General features: G+C 44.3%; 1 protein-coding gene across 2 annotated transcripts in view; it reads right to left on the bottom strand.

The window, feature by feature from the left end:
• Positions 1-3,576: 3,576 nt before the first annotated feature.
• Positions 3,577-19,030, bottom strand: part of ccdc102a (coiled-coil domain containing 102A) — a 287,030-nt gene continuing 271,576 nt past the window's right edge. For both annotated transcript variants that reach the window (XM_043707419.2, XM_087996111.1), the window contains exon 9: positions 3,577-4,002. In XM_043707419.2, coding sequence (XP_043563354.1) covers positions 3,876-4,002 — 127 coding nt within the window. In that variant the 3' untranslated portion in view covers positions 3,577-3,875. The remainder of the gene's footprint in view (positions 4,003-19,030) is intronic.

The raw sequence follows: 19,030 nt of genomic DNA, 5'->3' as shown, positions 1-19,030 counted from the left end.
TAAAAGTATCACAGCATACAATGAAACAGGAAGCTGACAAGAAATCAAAAATTCACAATTTGCTTTAGGAGATAAGATGTTAGTATTACGTCAAGTGACAGCTGAACCTTTAAAAGCAAGGTCCTTATCAAGTTGAAAGGAAATTGAGTGAGGTGAACTATTCGATGAGGACTCCAGACTGAAAGAAATCTCAGTGTGTGTCATGTGAATATGCTCAAAAGCTATTTGGACAGGAAAGGAACTCCGAAGGAGACTGTGTTATTGATTACAGCACAGAGTGAAGGACCAAGTTCCGAGGATTCAGAATTGGACATGCCTCAAAATTAGACAATGAGGATGTTGTCAAAATTCAGGTTAAATTATTGACTTAACTTCCAGAGGAAAATCGAAATGACCTGAAAGAGTTATTACTATCACATGGGGAGACATGCGGAAATAAGCTGGGAAATACTAACCCAATTTCACAGGGGCAGAAATGGTTGCTAGATGTTCCAGGGTTTAGATCTTTTAAAAAGTATAGGGAGGGGATAAAAGGAGGGGGATTAGCATTGTTAATTAGTTCATCACAGCTGCAAAGGAGAATGTTGAGGAGGGTTTGTCTACTGAGTCAGTGTGGTTGGAAGTCAGTAACAGGAAAGGAGCAGTCACTTTACTGGGAGTTTTCTATAGGCCCCCTATAGCAGCAGAGAGATGGAAGAACAGATCGGAAAGCAGATCTTGGAAAGCAGCAGATGTAATAGAGTTGTTGTGATGGGTGACTTCAACTTCCCCAAAATTGAATGGTTAATGCAGATGGTCTGGATACAGCAGATTTTGTCAAGTGTGTCCAGGAAGGATTCCAAACTCAAAATGTCAATAGACTGACTGGAGGGAGGCCATATTGGATTTCTCACTGGGCAACAAGCCAGGCCAGGTGTCAGATCTCTCGGTGGGAGAGCATTTCGCTGACAGTGACCACAACTGCCTCACCTTTACCACAACCATGGAGAGGGATAGGCACAGGCAGTATGGGAAGGTATTTAACTGAGGAAGGAGAAATTACACTGTTATTAGACAGAAGCTGTGGAGTATAAATTGGGAACAATTGTTCTATGGGAAATGAACAAAATTTGGAGGCTGTTTAAAGAGCACTTGTGAGAGTTGGATAACTTGGTCACACTGCGACAGGAAAGGAAGTTGAAGGAGCCCTGGAAGACAAGAGTAGAGGAGCTTCTCATCAAGAGGAAGAAGGAAGCTTACTTGAGGTTGTGGAAGCAAGGATCTGGCACAGCTTTATAGGATTACAGGGTAGCTAGGAAAGAACTCAAAAATGAACTGAGGAGAGTTAAGAGGGGGCACGAGAAAGCTTTGGTTGGAAGGATTAAGGAAAACCGAAAGGCATTCTACACTTGTGAGAAATAAGAGAATGATCAGAGAGAGGGTAGGGCTGATCAGGGATAGTGGAGGGAACATGTGCCTGGAGTCTGAAGAGATAGGGGAGGCCTGAAATCAGTTTTCTGATTCAGTATTCATGAGAGAGAGGAACCTTGTTGAAAGTGAGAACACCATGGACCAGGTTAACAGGCTTGAACAGATTGATATTGAGAAAGCGGATGTGCTGGAAATCCTGGGAAGCATCAAGATAGATGAGTGCCCAAGACCAAACCAGATATATCCAAGGTTACTGCAGGAAACTAGCAGGCAATGATTTTTGCATCCTCACTCTCCACGGGATATGGTACTGGCTGATCGCAGGGAGGTGAATGCTGTTCGTCTGTTCAAGAAAAGGAATTGGGAAATCCCTGGAACTACAGGCAAATCAGTCTAACGTCTGTGGTTAGCAAGGTACTGGAAAGGATTCTGAGATATGACTATTTTGGAAAAAAAACATTTTGATTAAAGATGGTCAGATGTGAGGGTCAGGATTAGAGTGGTGCTGAAAAAGCACAGTAGTTCAGGCAGCATCAGAGGAGCAGGAAAAGGTCATGTCTAAGCCTTATTGAGGTCTTTGATGATGTGAGGAGACAAATTGATGAAGGTCAAGTAGTGGATATAGTGTATATGGATTTCAGCAAGGCATCTGATAAGGTCCCCACAGTAGGCTCATTCAGAAAGTTAGGAGGCATGGGATACAGAATTGGCTTGCCAAAAGAAAGATAGTGAGTGGTAGTGGTTGGAAAGAATTTCGCCTGGAGGTTGGTGACAGTGGTGTCCCACAGAGACCGGTTCTTGGGCCTCTGCTCTTTGTAGTTTTTATAAATGGAATTTATAAAGGAATGGTGAGAGCACGAGTAAGTGGAGCTGAGTCCATGAAAAAACTAGCCATGACCATTATTGAATAGCAGAGCAGGATTGAAGGGCCAGATAGCCTACTCCTGCTCCCAGTTCTTATGTCCTTATGTAAGTGACTTGGATGAAGTAGTAGAAGGGTGGGTTAGTAAGTTTGATGATAACACAAAGGTCAGTGGCGTTGTAGATAATGTCGAGGTCTGTTGCAGGCTATGACAAGGCATTGACAAGATGCAAAGCTGGGCTGAGAAGTGGCAGATGGAGTTCAACCTGGATGAATGTGAAGTGATTCATTTTGGAAGGTCGAATTTGAATGCTGAATACAGAGTTAAAGATAGAATTCTTGGCAGTGGGGAGGAACAGCAGGATCTTGGTTCCACTTACATAGATCCCTCAAATTTGCCACCCAAGTTGATAGGGTTGTTAAGGCGGCATATGGTGTTTTGGCTTTCATTGACAGGGTGATTGAGTTTAAGAGCCACAAGATTTTGCTGCAGCTCTATAAAACCCTGGTTAGACCATACTTGGAATATTGTGTCCAGTTCTGGTCACCTCATTATCGGAAGGATGAAGATGCTTTAGCAAGGGTGCAGAGGAGATTTACCAGAATGCTGCCTGGACTGGAGGGCTTGTCTTATGAAGAAAGGTTGAGTGAGCTCAGGCTGTTCACACTGGAGAAAAGGAGGAAGAGAGGTGACTTGATAGAGGTGTACAAGGTAATGAGAGACATAGATGGAGTAGGTAGCCAGAGACTTTTTCCCAGTGCAGAAATGGCTGTCACATGGAGTTGTAATTTTTAGATGATTGGAAGAAAGTACAGGGCAGATGTCAGAGGTAGGTTCTTCCTGCAGAGAGTGGTGGGTGTGTGGAACATACTGCCAGTGGTGGTAGTAGAGTCAGACACATTAGGGACATTTAAGCAACTGCTGGACAAACACATGGACGGCAGTAAATTGAGGGGAGTGTAGGTTAGGTTGATCTTAGATTGAGATAAATGTTCAGCACAGCATTGTGGGCCGAAGGGCCTATACTGTACAGTGTTATACTGTTCAACGTAGCAAGAATCATTTTGCTTATTTAAAAACTGTGGAATGTTGTGGTGTTATTTTTCTTAGTTTAAAATCCAGTGGCTTATTTTACTTACTTTAACCAACAAAGTTCCTGATCCCTGACCATACTGCAAGGATTCTGGGGGAAATGGTCTTGGATTGTAACATATTCCCAAGCCTGTCACAGCTTGCTATGGAATCTGGAGCATGTACTACACAATCCACTGGATGGATGGCAAAAATCCCACAAACACACACATTTACTTTCTAAATGCACAGGTTTATAATAGAAAATTCGTCTAAATATATAGTTTACAATGATTTGTTAAAATGTACAAATATTTTATAAGGCATATATCATCTGTTAGTGTTCACTGTTATAACAGAAACTAATAGATGGGAGTCACTGAAGACTTTGGATTTTCAATTGCTATTTAAAGCTTTCCCTCTGTAAGCAGTTCTCATCGCCATGTCCCAGCCATCACTCTGGTCCAGGGCGAGACTGTTCCAGCAAGATGTCCCTCTCTCTCTGCGCGCTGTTCTTCAGTCCAATTGCTGTTATGGAACCTGCAGCTGTAACTCCTCACAATCATCATCGAAATCACTTCCGACCTCATTGGGGTCATCTGGGCCATACCGAGTACTCCTTTTCCCAAACAGCAGAGGGTTCTGCTGTCTCCTCACTCTGTGTGGCACAGAAGATATTTCTTAGGTGTCAGGAGATGATCACAGATTCCACAAGTAAATAATAAATTAGCCTTCAACAAGAAACAGGTAACAGACTGTATAAGAAACAATGAGAGTACATGAGTAATACCAGTGATCAGTACACAGCTCCAAGGAAATGGAGACTTTGCCTGCATCGCAGCTTTAATAAAAGCTTTCATATCGCTTTGACTTTCTAAAGCCAAGAAATACATTTCAAAATTAAATATCTTGATTGAGATTAACACCAATTTCACCACAATTTGCATGGAATTAAAGAACAGAAGGAGTTAATTCAGTCCAAAGAGCTAGTCAGCATAGTCTCACTTTCCAGTCCTTGGTTGACTCTTCTCTAGGTTATCATATCAGTACATGCTGATGTTCATTTGAATGTGATATGGGTTCTGTATCTCCCACCCTATTGGAATACACCTCAAGACCATGCAGGGACAAAGATTTCTCTTCAATGTCCCTCAAATTCCTCCAATCAGTACGATCAAGGAAGGTGGTGAAAGACGGGGTGGTGCGGCATTGTTAGTCAAGGAGTTTTATTGTAGTGGCAGAAAGGACATTTGAGGAGTCATCTACTGAGGTAGTATGGGCTGAGGTTAGAAACAAGAAAGGAGAGGTCACCCTGTTGGGAGTTTTCTATAGGCCTCCGAATAGTTCCAGAGATGTAGAGGAAAGGATTGCAAAGGTAATTCTGGATAGGAGTGAGAGTAACAGGGTAGTTGTTATAGAGGGCTTTAACTTTCCAAACATTGACTAGAAACGCTATAGTTAGAGTACTTTAAACAGGTCAGTTTTTGTCCTACGTGTGCAGGAGAGTTTCCTGACACAGTACGTAGATAGACCAACAAGAGGTGAAGCCACACTGGATTTGGTACTGGATAATGAACAGGCCAGGTGTTAGGTTTGGAGGTAGGTGAGCACTTTGGCCATAGTGACCACAATTCGGTTAGGTTTATTACAGTGATGAAAAGGGATAGGTATATACTACAGGGCAAAGCTGGGGGGAAAGGCAAGATTTAGGATGCAAAGGATAGGGAAGGAAACTGCAGGGGGTGGGCACAATTTAAATGTGGAGCTTATTCAAGGAACAGCTACTGCGGGTCTTGATAAGTATATACGTGTCAGTCAGTGAGGAAGTGGTTGAGCGAGGGAGCTGTGATTTACTAAAGGAATTTAATCTCTTGTGAAGAGGAAGGAGACGACTTATGTTAGGATGAGATGTGAAGGCTCAGTTAGGTTACAAGTTAACCAGGAAGGACCTAAAGAGACAGCTAAGACGACCAGGTGGGCACATGAAAAGTCTTTGGCAGGTAGGATCAAGGAAAACCATAAAGCTTTGTATAGGTATGTCAGGGACAAAAAAATGACTAGGGTAAGATTAGGGCCAGTCAAGGACAGTAGTGGGAGGTTGTGTGTGAAGTCCAAAGAGATAGGAGAGGTGCTAAATGAATAGTTTTCATCAGTATTCATGCGGGAGAAAGATAATGTTATTGAGGAGAATACGGAGATACAAGCTATTAGACAAGACAGGATTGAGTTTCATAAGGAGGAGATGTTAGCAATTCTGCAAAGTGTGAAAATAGATAAACTTCCTTGGGTCAAATGGGATTTATCCTCGGATTCTCTGGGAAGCTAGGGAGGAGATTGCAGAGCCTTTGGCTTTGATCTTTATGTAACCATTGTCTACAGGAGTAGTGCCAGTAGACTGGAAGATAGCAAATGTTGTTCCCCTGTTGAAGAAGAGGAGTAGAGACAACCTGGTACTTATAGACCAGTGAGCCTTACTTCTGTTGTGGGCAAAGTTTTGTCAAGGATTTTAAGAGATAGGATTTATAAGTGTCCAGAGAGGAATAATTTGATTGAGGGTAGTCATCATGGCTTTGTGAAGTGTAGGTCATGCCTCACAAACCTTATTGAGTTCTTTGAGAAGGTGACCAAACAGGTGGAGAGGGTAAAGCCGTTGATGTGGTGTATATGAATTTCAGTAAAGTGTTTGATCAGATTCTCCCACGGTAGGCCATTGCAGAAAATATGGATGCATGGGATTGAGGGTGTTTTAGCGGTTTGGATCAGAAATTGGCTAGCTCTAAGACGACAGAGGGTGGTGGTTGATGGGAAATATTCATCCTAGGGTTCAGTTACTAGTGGGGTACCACAAGGATCTGTTTTGGGGCCACTGCTGTTTGGCATTTTATAAATGAGGGTGTAGAAGGATGGGTTAGTAAATTTGCGGGTGAGACCAAGGTCAGTGGAGTTCTGGATAGTGCAGAAGGATGTTGCAGGTTACAGTGGGACACAGATAGGCTGCCGAGCTGGGTCGAGAGGTGTGAAATGGAGTTTAATGCAGAAGACTGCGAGATGATTCACTTTGGAAGGAGTAATAGGAATAAAGATTACGGAGCTAATGGTAAGATTCTTGGTAGTGTGAATGAGCAAAGCGATTTCGGTATTCATGTGCATAGATCCTTTAAAGTTGCCAATCAGTTTGATGGGGTTGTTCTGAAGGCGCATGGTGTTTAGGGTTTTATTGATAGAGAGACTGAGTTTCAGAGCCATGAGGTCATGCTGCAGTGTACGAAACGCTGGTGCGGCCACACTTGAAGTATTGCGTACAGTTCTGGTTGCCACATTATAGGAAGGATGTGGAAGCTTTGGAGAGGGTGCAGAGGAGATTTACTCGGATGTTGCCTGGTATGGAGGGAAGGTCTTATGAGGAAAGGCTGAGGGACTTGAGGCTGTTTTCATTTGAGAGGAGAAGGTTGAGAGGTGACTTACTTGAGACATATAAGATTGTCAGAGGATTAGATAAGGTGGACAGTGAGAGTCTTTTTCCTCAGATGGTGATGGCTAGCACGAGGGGACATAGCTTTAAATTGAGGGGTAATAGATAGAGGACAGATGTCAGAGGTAGGTTCTTTACTCAGAGAGTAATAAGGGCGAGGAATGGACTGCCTACAACTGCAGTGAACAAATTAAGGACATTTAAATGGCCATTGGATAGGCATATGGACGAGAATGGAATAGTGTAGTTTAGAAGGGCTTTAGAATGGTTTCACAGGTTGGTGCAATGTCAAGGGCCGAAGGGCCTGTACTGCACTGTAATGTTCTATGTTCAATCACTTCAAGACAAAGCCCTCTAATTACTGACCTCTCTGCTAATAGAAATAGCTGCTTCCTACTCATTTAATTCAGGCCCCTCGATATGATTCACCTCAGTTCAATCTCCTGTCAGCTCCTTCCTCCAAAGAAAATAACTTCAGCCTCTTAATGAGATACCTGTAACATCGATAGTCACAGGTGAGGTGCCGGAAGACTGGATATTGGTTAACGTAGTGCCACTGTTTAAGAAAGGTGGTAAGGGCAAGGCAGGAAACTATAGACTGGTGAGCCTGGCGTCGGTGGTGGGCAAGTTGTTGGAGGGAATCCTGAGGGACAGGATGTACATTTATTTGGAAAGGCAAGGACTGATTAGGGATAGTCAACATGCATGGGACATCATGTCTCACAAACTTAATTGAGTTTTTTGAAGAAGTAACAAAGAGGATTGAAGAGAGCAGAGCGGTTGACGTGATCTATATGGACTTAGTAAGGCGTTCGACAAGGTTCCCCATGGGAGACTGATTAGCAAGGTTAGATCTCATGGAATACAGGGAGAACTAGCCATTTGGATACAGAACTGGCTCAAAGGTAGAAGACAGAGGGTGGTGGTGGAGGGTTGTTTTTCAGACTGGAGGCCTGTGACCAGTGGACTGCCATAAGGATCGGTGCTGGGCCCTCTATTTTTCATCATTTATATAAATTATTCGGATGTGAGCATAAGAGATACAGTTAGTAAGTTTGCAGATGACACCAGAATTGGAGGTGTAGTGGACAGTGAAAAAGGTTACCTCAGATCACAACAGGATCTTGATCAGCTGAACCAATGGGCTGAGAAGTGACAGTTGGAGTTTAATTTAGATAAATGTGAGGTGCTGCATTTTAGGAAACCAAATCTTAGCAGGACTTATACACTTGTCCAGCGCTGGACAAAGAGACCTTGGAGTTGCAGGACATGTTTTAAGCTGTGGTTAAAAAAAACAAGAACTATTTCGCGCTGTTCTATAGAACAGAGTACAGATTAATAACAGGCAAAGTCTTTTCCCTGGGGTCGGGGAGTCCAGAACTAGAGGGTATAGGTTCAGGGTGAGAGGGGAAAGATATAAGAGAGACCTAAGGGGCAACCTTTTCACACAGAGGGTGGTACGTGTATGGAATGAGCTGCCAGAGTAAGTGGTGGAGGCTGGTACAATTACAACATTTGGATGGGTATATGAATAGGAAGGGTTTGGAGGGATATGGGCCGGGTGCTGGCAGATGGGACTAGATTGGGTTGGGATATCTGGTTGGCATGGATGAGTTGGATCGAAGGGTCTGTTTCCGTGCTGTAGATCTCTATGACTCTATTCAATCCTTTCTCATTGCTAAAATTCTCCTATTGTGCCAGCATCTTTGTCAATCTCCTCTGCTCTCTCTCCTGTACTGTGATGCAAAGAACTAGACACAGTGGTCCAGCTGAAGTCCAGCTCATATTTTTACAGTTCCAGCATCACTTCCTGCTCTTTGCTCTTGACCTCAGTTAATAAAGGAAACTATCCGATATGATTTCTTGACCACCTTACCCACCCATCCTGCCTCCTTCAGGGATCTGCAGACACCCTCAAAACTTTGTTCCTCTACAGTTCTCACTCTACTACCATTCACTACAGCTTGTTGGTTCTCTCCAAATGCTCCTCTGACTTCTCCAGACTGAATTCCATGTCTCATAGTTTTGTCAAGCTAACCAGGCCATTGATCATTGCAGGGTCAACTGGATTTAACTGCTGTTCCAGGATTAGTATGCCATTCCTGCAATCAACACTGAAGATCCTGCTCAAAGCCTGAAACAGTAGCTAAATAGACAAGTTGGCCATTGTTCTGAATTTTTGGAACAGTTAGTCAGAATTCCATATTACTACCTGTTCCTCAGGACCCTTACTCATAATTCACCTTCTGGATCTTATTGAATTCCCTTTTGAATATTTCTATTGGCTTCAGTGTCTTCTCAGGCAGTGTACTCTGGATCTCTCACACACTGTGATCTGGTGTTTGTGATCCTCTCCACCAAAACTATTCATCATTTTGAAAACCTCAACTTCTCTCCTAATCTTCCCTGCACTACAGAGAACACTGAACTTCCTTCCCCTTTCCACCTCAATCAGGAATAACAGAAGGCCATTTAGTTTCCAGTTAGCCTGCATGTCCGCTTTCCCCAGCTAGTGTCCATTAAGTTCTGATTTAAAGTGAACAGCACGTCCTGCAGTTGATGGGACTTGCTTCATTTTCTCTCAAGTGCAATCATGCGTGTTGCTCCCAGGAATGGGAAGGAAGGCTGGAGCTGGACCAACCCTGGGCGTGAGGCCAAAATTCAGAATCCCACAGCAGGATGAATGTTTGTAGTTAAGTTGTTGGAATGTTATAGGCAGTATATTTCCCTTCCCAATTAGTTTCCTGTGGTTGAGGAGGACATTTTCAGATTCACTTAATAGATAGTATAGGGAGGTGACTCAACCAGCTATGGACTAGAACCGCTGTGTTATCTTTATTGGGGAACATTAGTCTCTGCTATTGAGATTAAGACCAGAATCTGGTGATTTAAATTACATGGTGCAGAAATGATTACTGAGGGAAACAGGAGTGCACTGAGCCGTGGCTCAAAGGAGGCACTCTCAAGGGAAGGAGAGTCAGAGCAGGGAGGCTGTCTGAGCTGGGGGCAGTAGTCTAAGTGGGGAGGGGTAGTCTGAGGCTCCTCTAGACTGGAAAATAACTAAACTAACCCTTAAATTCAAAAATGGAGGGAGGCAGAAAGCAAGGGTCAGCTTAACATCTATCATAGGGAAAATATTAGGAGGCATTAAAGATACTCTAACAGGACAACTAGATAAGTTCAAGGTAATTAGGTGGAGCCAACATGTTTGGGAAATCATGTTTAACTAATTTCTTTGGAGTTCTTTGAAGTAATAACACGTGCTGCAGATGAAGGGGAATGTGGAAGAAGTAAAAGAGCTGGTAGTCAAGGAATCTGTTACAGCTGTAAGGATGAGATCATAGAAGACTCCTCAAAAGAAAACATATGGGTAGAACCTAAAAACCAAAAAGGAGCCATCCAATTGCTTGGAATGTATGATAGGCCCCCTCACAGTCTGAGGGAAACAGAACAGCAGATATGGAGACAAAGCGCAGGGAATTGCATGGCAGTTTTAAGAATCTACAGCACAGATAAAGGCCCTTCGGCCCACTATGCCTGTGCCACTCATGGGAAATCTCCTCTGCACTCTCTCCAGTGCTACCACATCCCTGCTAATAATGTGGATTGCATACAATTCTTTAGCTGTGGCAGAACTAATGTTTCACATAATTCCAGTATAACCTCCTTGCTCTGAAACGCTATGTCTCAGCTAATAGAGGCAAGTATATCCATATGCATTCTGAACCTAACAATTCTAACACACCTTCCTGCACTTGGCCTAAAGCATGGGAACACAGGAGCGGGTGTACACGATTCACTCCTTGAGCCTATTTTGCCATTCACTGAGATCATGGTTGATCTGTGGCCGAATTCCGCATACCCCGCCTCTGGCCCATATGTCTATGTACCTTTGCTGAACAACGCACAATGCATCTATCTCAGGGAATAGGTAGACAGTGCAGGGATCCCCTGTGGTCATTCCCCTCGAAAAGTATACTGCTTTGGATATCGCTGGGCGGGGGGGGGGGGGGTACGACCTTCCAGGGGAACCCCAAGATGGCCAGTTCTCTGTAGTGAGCCTGGTTCTGAGCTTCATAGGGGAAGGGGGAGAATAGGAGAGTGACAGTGATAGGAAATTCAATGGTTACAGGAACAGACAGGAGATTCTGTGGTTGTGAACAAGACTCCCAGATGGTATACTGTATCCCAGGTGTGAGGGTCAGGAATGTCTTGGATCAGGTCTACAGGATTCTTAAGGGGGAAGGGGAGCAGCCAGAAGTCGTGGTATACATTTGTATCAATGACATAGCTAGGAAATGGGAGGAGGATGTGAAAAGTGATTATAGGGAGTTAGGTTGGAAGCTAAAAAGGCAGGATGAGCAGAGTAGTAATGTCAGGATTGCTACCAGCACCATGTGCTAGTGAGGCTAGGAATAGAGTGAGTGCAGCTGAATATGTGGTTGCAGTGCTGGTGTAGGATGGAGGACTTCAGATATATGGATCATTAGGATACCTTATGGGGAAGGTGGGACCTGTACAAGGTTGCGCCTGAACTGGAGGGGTACCAATATCCTGGATGGGAGGTTTGCTAGAGCTCTGTGAGAGAGTTTAAACTAGCTTGGCAGGGGAATGGGAACCGGAGCTATGAATCAGAGGATGGGGTAGCTGGTGAACAGGCAGATGCAGTGTGCAGAGAGTCTGTGAGGAAGGATAGACAGTTGATAGGGCAAAGTTGCAGTCAGTGTGATGGGTTGAAATCTGTGTATTTCAAAGCTGGACGTGTCAGGTACAAGGGTGATGAACTTAGAGCATGCATGAGTACTTGGAGCTGTGATGTTGTAGCCAATACAGAGATTTGGATATCACAGGGGCAGGGATGATTGTTGGGTGTTCTATGGTTAAAATGTTTCAAAAGGAATAGGGAGGCAGATAAAAGAGACGGGGGAGCGTTATTGCTAATCAAGCATAATATCATAGCTGCAGAAAGGGAGGTCATCAAGGAGGATTTGTCAACTGAATCAGTATGTGTGGAAGTCAGAAACAGGAAAGGTGTAGTCTCTTTATTAGGAGTTTCCATACACCCACCCCCAATAGCAACAGAGACACGGGGGGCGGGGGCAGATTGGTAGGCAGATTTTGGAAAGGTGCAGAAGTAACAGGGTTGTTGTCATGGGTGACTTCAACTTCCCTAATATTGATCGGAAATTCCTTCGTGCAAATAGTTTGAATGGAGCAGATCTCTCGGTGGGAGAGTATTTCGGTGATAGCGATTGCAATTCCCTGACCTTTACTACAGTCATGGAGAGGGATAGGAGCAGACAGTACAAAAATAATTTAATTGGGGGAGGGGAAATTACAATGCTATTAGGAGGAACTGGGACACCTAGATTGGGAACAGATGTCCTCAGGGAAATGCACAACAGAAATGTGGAGGTTGTTTAGGAAGCACTTACTGTTAGTGCTGAATAGGTTTGTCCTACTAAGGCAAGAGATGGATGGTGAAGGAACCTCGAGCTGACAAGAGATGTGAAACATCTAGTGAAGAGGAAGGGGGAAGCTTACTTAAGGTTGAGGAAGCAAGAATCATACAGGCGTCCAGAGGGTTACCAGGTAGCCAGGAAGGAACTGAAGAATGGACTTAGGAGAGCTGGAATGGGGCATGACAAAGCCTTGGCAGGTAGGATTAAGGAAAACCCTAAGGCATTCTATACTTATGTGAGGAAGAAGACTATGGCAAGAGTGAGGGTAGGGTTGATCAGGGATAGTGGCAGGAACGTTTGCTGGAGTTGGAGGAAGTAGGGGAGGTCCTTAATGAATACTCTGTTTCACTGTTCATTAGTAAGAGGGGCTTTGTTTTTTGTGAGAGCAGCGTGAAATAGGCTGATACACTCAAACAGGTTGATGTTGAGGCGGAGGATGTGCTGGAAATTTTGAAAAACATAAGGATGGATAAGTCTCCTGGGCCAGATGGGATATACCCAAGGTTTTTAGATTAGATTAGATTCCCTTCAGTGTGGAAACAGGCCCTTCGGCCTAACCAGTCCACACTGACCTCCCGAAGAGTAACCTACCCAGACTCATTTTCCCTCCGACTAATGCACCTAACACTACAGGCAATTTAGCATGGCCAATTCACCTGACCCGCACATCTTTGGACTGTGGGAGGAAACCAGAGCACCCGGAGGAAACCCACGCAGACACAGGGAGAATGTACAAACTCCACAGACAGTCGCCCGAGGCTGGTATTGAACTTGGGACCCTGGTGCTGTGAGGCAGCAGTGCTAACCACTGAGCCACCGTGATGCCCATTACTGCATCTCATTACTGCAGGAAGCGAGGGAAGAAATTGCTGTGCCTTTGGCGATGATCTTTGCATCCTCACTGTCCACGGGAGTAATCGGAGGGTGGCAAATTCCTATTCCCTTTGTTCAAAAAAAGGGAATAGGAATAACCCTGGGAATTACAGAGCAGTCAGTCTTAAGTCAGTGGTTGGCAAATTATTGGAGGATTCAGAGAGTCAGGATTTATGGTTATTTGGAAAAGCATAGTTTGATTAGAGGTAGTTAGTATTGTTTTGAGCATTGTCATGCTTCACAAACCTTCTTGAATTCTTTGAGGATGTGACAAAACACATTGATGAAGGTAGAGCAGTGGTTGTGGTGTACGTGGATTTTAGCAAGGCATTTGATAAAGCTCATTCAGAAGGTTAGCAGGCATGGGATACAAGAAAATCTGACTGTCTGAATACAGAATTGGCTGGTCTACAGAAGGTGGTAATAGATGGACAGTATTCGGCCTATATGACAAGGTGTTCCACACAGATCTGTTCTGGGATCTCTGCTCTTTGTGATCTTTAGAAATTACTTAGATGAGGAAGTGGAAGGGCGGGTTAGTAAGTTCGCCGATGACACGAAGGTTGGTGGTGTTGTGGACAGTGTGGAGAGCTGTTGAAGGTTTCAACGGGACATTGACAGGATGCAGAGTTGGGCTGATAAGTGGCAAATGGAGTTCAATCTAGAAAATTGTGAAGTGATTCATTTTGGAAGGTAGAATTTGCGGATTAAAGGTTTAAGGCAGGGTTCTTGGCAGTGTGTAGAAACAGAGGGATCTTGGGGTCTACATCCATAGATCCCTCAAAGCTGCCACCCAAGTTGATAAAGTTGTTAAGATGGCATATTTGGTGCAACTCTATAAAGCCCTGGTTAGACCACACTTGGAATATTGTGTTCAGTTCTAGTCACCTCATTATAGGAAGGATGTGGAAGCTTTAGAGAAGGTGCAGAGGAGATTTACCAGGCTGCTACCTGGACTGGAGGGCATGTCTTATGAAGGAAGGTTGAGGGAGCTAGGGCTTTTCTCATTGGAGTGAAGAAGAATGAGAGATGACTTGATAGAGGTGTACAAGATGATGAGAGGCATAGATAGAGTGGATAACCGGAGACTTCTTTCCAGAGCGGAAATAGCTGTCATGAGGGGACATAATTTTATGGTGATTGGAGGAAGGTTTAGGGGAGATGCCAGAGATAGGTTCTTTACAGAGAGTGGTGGGTGCATAGAATACACTGCCAGCAGTGGTAGTAGAGTCAGATATATTAGGGACATTTAAGCGACTCTTGGATAGGCACAAAGATGATAGTAAAATGAAGGATATGTCTGTTAGTTTGTTGTTAGAGTAGGATAAAATGTCGGCACAACATCGAGGGCTGAATGGCCTGTACTGTTCTATGGTCTATGTTCTCACTCCTGGGAGCAGCATCTAGCACCTACTACAATTTCTAGCAGAGAATTCAAAACATTGACCACCGTCTCTGTGTGGAAGTACTTCCTAACATCTCTCCTGTATGAATAAACAAAATCAGACCTTTCTGAAGGAGGTCACCGGACCCAAAACATTAACTCTGATTTCTCTTCACAGATGCTGCCAGTCCTGCTGAGATTTTCCAGCAATTTCTGTTTCTCTTTTTATCTTTTCTCCATAGTCTGACCCTAATTCTCAAACTATGCCTCCCTAGTTCTGGGATTCCAAACCAGTGGTAATAGTTTATCTTTATCTAACCTGTCTTTTCTTTAAGACTTTGTTAGAGTACCCTTTTAAATTCAAGAGAAAACTGAGCTAATTTGTAAAATCTCTCCTCATAACTTAACCCTTGAAGTCCAGGTATCATTCCTGTAAAACTATGTTGTTCTTCTTCCAAGGCCAGTATATCCTTTCTCATGTGTGGTGCCCAGATCTACTCTCAGTATTGCAACTGGGTTCAACTATTGTCTTAACTTCTACAAACCTGTCCTCCAGTTGTCTGGATATAAAGGCCAGCATCATTAGTTTTCTTGATTATTTGCTGCATCACAAATGCATATCAAAATACTTAAATGTTAAGATAGTTTTGGCTGCTACCATCCGTATAAGGCAAAGTTCCAGATTCGCACTACACTCTGAGTGAAAAAGAGTTTCCTCATCTCTCCTTTAAACCTATTACCCCTTACCTTAATTCCATGGCCCCAGTCATCGATCTCTCAGTCAAGAGGTAAAACCTCTTCTTGTCTTCACTATCCATGCCCCTCAAACTTTTATGCATCTCGATCTTGTCCCCTCTAAGATAAACAATCCCAGTCTGTCCAATAACTGAAACTCGCCAGTCGAGGTGACATCCTGGTACATCTCCTCTGTACCCTCTCCACTGCTATCACATCCTCCTAATAATGTGGATTCCAGAAGAGTACACAGTACTGTAGATGAGGACAAACTAATGTTTCACACAATTTCAGCATAACTTCCCGGCTTTTAAACCTGATGCCTCAGCTAATAAAGCCAAGTGTGCGTTCCTAACCACCTTATTCAACTATCCTTCAGGGACAAGTGTACAGTGTACCAAGGTCTATCAGATCCTCAATACTTCCCAGGCTCTTATCATTCATTATGTATTGCCTTGCCTTCTTTGTCTTGCCTCACACTTAGCCAGATTGATTTCTATTGAGGATCTAATTTGCCAAATTTCCTTTGATTTCATGGGCTCTTAATTTTGCTCTCAGTTTTATCAAAAACCTTGCTGAAGTCAAGGGAAGACAATGGGCTGGTGGTATTATCGCCAGACTATTAATCCAGAAGTACAGCTAATGTTCTGGGGACCTATGGAGGAGGGCGGAATTTGAATTTAATAAAACGAATTTTGAATTAAATGTCAAATGATGACCATGAAACCACTGTCAATCATTGGGAAAAATCCATCTTGGTCACTAATGTTCTTTTACGAAGCAAATATGTCATTCTTACCTGGTCTGGACTACATGTGCCTCTGGACCCACAGCAAAGTGCTTGACTCTTAACTGCCCTCTCGGCAATAAATGTTGGCTTAGCCAGAAACGGCCACATCCCATGAGCGAATAATACAAAAAAAAAATCAAAAACAGCCCTCATTCACACACCAGGGCATGTTCTTTTCCCCGATTTCTATACCTATACCTGTCATTTGTGGATACCGACACAAAGAATTCATTTAGAAAGTCTTTCCCTCATTACCCTAAATGTGCCTGTAGAACAACCTAGGATATTCCCTTATTTTTCCTGCCAGTATCCTTTCACATCCCTCACAGCTCTCCTAAATTCCCTCTTGCACATACAATACTCCTCTCGGTCGTCTTCTGTGGTGATCCTTGGCACCCTACCATAAGCCTCCCTTTGTTTCTCTGAACCCAATGCTGTCTATCACCCAATATTCAGGATTCACAGGATTTGATGATCAAATCTTTTTCCTTCATTGGAACATTTATGCTGTACTCTCCATTTCCATCTGGAACCCCGCTATTCTGAGACAGATTTACCTGAAACTATTTGCTCCCAGTCCACTCTGGCCAAATCACATCTGATTTATTAACATTAGCTGCCCTCTGGTTAGAACACTGATTTCAGGCCCATCTTTGTCATTTTCCATAGCAATCTTGAATTGGAGTTACAGTCACACAGCAGAGAAACAGGCGAAAGTGAGGACTGCAGATGCTGGAGATCAGAGTCTAGATTAGAGTGGTGCTGGAAAAGCACAGCAGGTCAGGCAGCATCCGAGGAGCAGGAAAATCGACATTTTGGATAAAAGCCTCCGCCATATCTGTTCCCAGGAGGACCAGTTCCACCACAGAACACACCAGATGGCCTCCTTCTTTAAAGACTGTAATTTCCCATCCCACGTGGTTGAAGATGCCCTCCAATGCATCTCATCCACGTCCTGCACCTCCACCCTCAAACCCCACCCCTCCAACTGCAACTAGGTTAGAACCTCCCCTGTCCTTACCTTCCACCCCACCAGCCTCTGCATAAACTGCATCATCCATCAACATTCCCCCACCTACAAATGGACCCCACCACCAGGGATATATTTCCCTCTCCACCCCATCCGCTTTCCGCAAAGACCGTTCCATCTGTAACTACCTGGTCAGGTCCACGCCCCCCAACAACTCACCCTCCTCCCCTGCCACTGCAGGAATTGCAAAACCTGCATCCACACTTCCCCGCTCACCTCCGTACAAGGCCCCAAAGGAGCTTTCCACATCCATCAAAGTTTCACCTACACTTCCAGACACCCGCACCAATCAACCCCATAGCTGTATTGCCGAACATTTCAACTCCCCCTCCCACTCTGCCAAGGGCATGCAGGTCCTGGGCCTCCTCCACCACCACTCCCTCACCACCCGACTCCTGGAGGAAGAACGCCTCATCTTCCGTCTCAGAACTTTCAACCCCAGGGCATCAATGTGGACTTCACCAATTTCCTCATTTCCCCTCCCCTGCCTTACCCCATTCCAACCTTCCAGCTCAACACTGTCCTCATGAGCTGTCCTACCTGCCAATCTCCCTTCCCACCTATCCGCTCCACCCTCCCCTCTGATCTATTACCTTTACCCCCACCTCCATCTGCCGACTGCATTCTCAACTACCTTCTCCCCAGCCCTTGCCGCTCCCATTTATCTCCCCACACCCGAGGCTTCCAGCCTCATTCCTAATGAAGGGCTCCTGCCCGAAATGTCGATTTTCTTGCTCCTCGGATGCTGCCTGACCTGCTGTGCTTTTCCAGCACCACTTTAATCTTGACTCTAATCTCCAGCATCTGCAGTCCTCACTTTCACCTACTGAGAAAAGGTTGCACAGACTAGGCTTGCATCACTTGAGTAAAAGATGATTTGACTGAAATGTTTAAGATCCTAAAGCATCTTAACAGGGTGGATACAGACAAGATTTTTTTTTAATAGTAGAATCTAGAACAGTGAATGACTGAATCTAGAACAGGGAAAAACAAATGGTGAGCATTGTTTTAAAGGTTCAAACAGGGAGCAACCAAGGTTCAGGATCAGAGCTTCTTCTTGATACATTCTAATTAACATCCAGTCAACAGAGCCAATTCAGGTTATAAATGGAGTCATAGAGTATTACTGCACAGAAAGAGGCCCTCCGGCCCATCAGAGTTCTACAGCATGGACACAGGCCCTTTGGCCCAAACTGGTCCATGCCGACCAAAATGTCCATCCACACTAACCCCATTTCCCTGCACTTGGCCCATATTCTTCTAATCCTTTCCTATCCATGTATTTGTCCAAATGCCTTTTAAATGTTGCTAATGTACCCACCTCAACATTTCCATTGGTGGCTCATTCCATTGGCGTACCACCCTCTGTGTAAAAAGGTTGCCCCCCTCAGGTTCCTTTTATTCTTTCCCCTCTAACCTTAACCTGGTGCCTTGATTCCTCAAACCTGGGAAAAAGACTGAGTGCTTTCACCCTATCCATGCCTCTCATGATCTTATAAGGGCCCCTCTCAGTCTCCCACGCTGTAAAGAAAAATGTCCTCGCTTTGTCCAACCTCTCCTGATGACTCTGACGTTGAATCCTAGCAACATTCTTGTAAACTTCTTCTACAATCCTTTGGTTTAATAACATCCTTCCTGTAGCAAGGTGACCAAAACTGAACACAGTACCCCAAGTGTGGCCTCACCAATGGCCTGTAAAACTACAACATAACTTCCCAACTCCTATAATCAATGCCCTGACTGATGAAGGCCAGTGTGCCAAAAACTTTCTTCACTGCCCTGTCGACCTGTGACTCCACTTTCAGAGAACGGTGAACCTGAACTCCAAGGTCCCCTGTTCACCTCCACTCCTTAAGGCCCTACCATTCACCATGAAACTTCTACCTCGATTTGACTTTCCAAAATGTAAGACCTCACACATATCTACATTAAACTCCAGT

The sequence above is a fragment of the Chiloscyllium plagiosum genome, unplaced genomic scaffold, assembly GCF_037043375.1.
Source record: "Chiloscyllium plagiosum isolate Xiang-an unplaced genomic scaffold, Cpla_swu_hap1 HiC_scaffold_17, whole genome shotgun sequence".
Lineage (NCBI taxonomy): Eukaryota > Metazoa > Chordata > Chondrichthyes > Orectolobiformes > Hemiscylliidae > Chiloscyllium > Chiloscyllium plagiosum.
The sequence above is the reverse complement of the archived record's forward strand: the minus strand, read 5'-3'. Positions and strand labels throughout refer to the sequence as shown.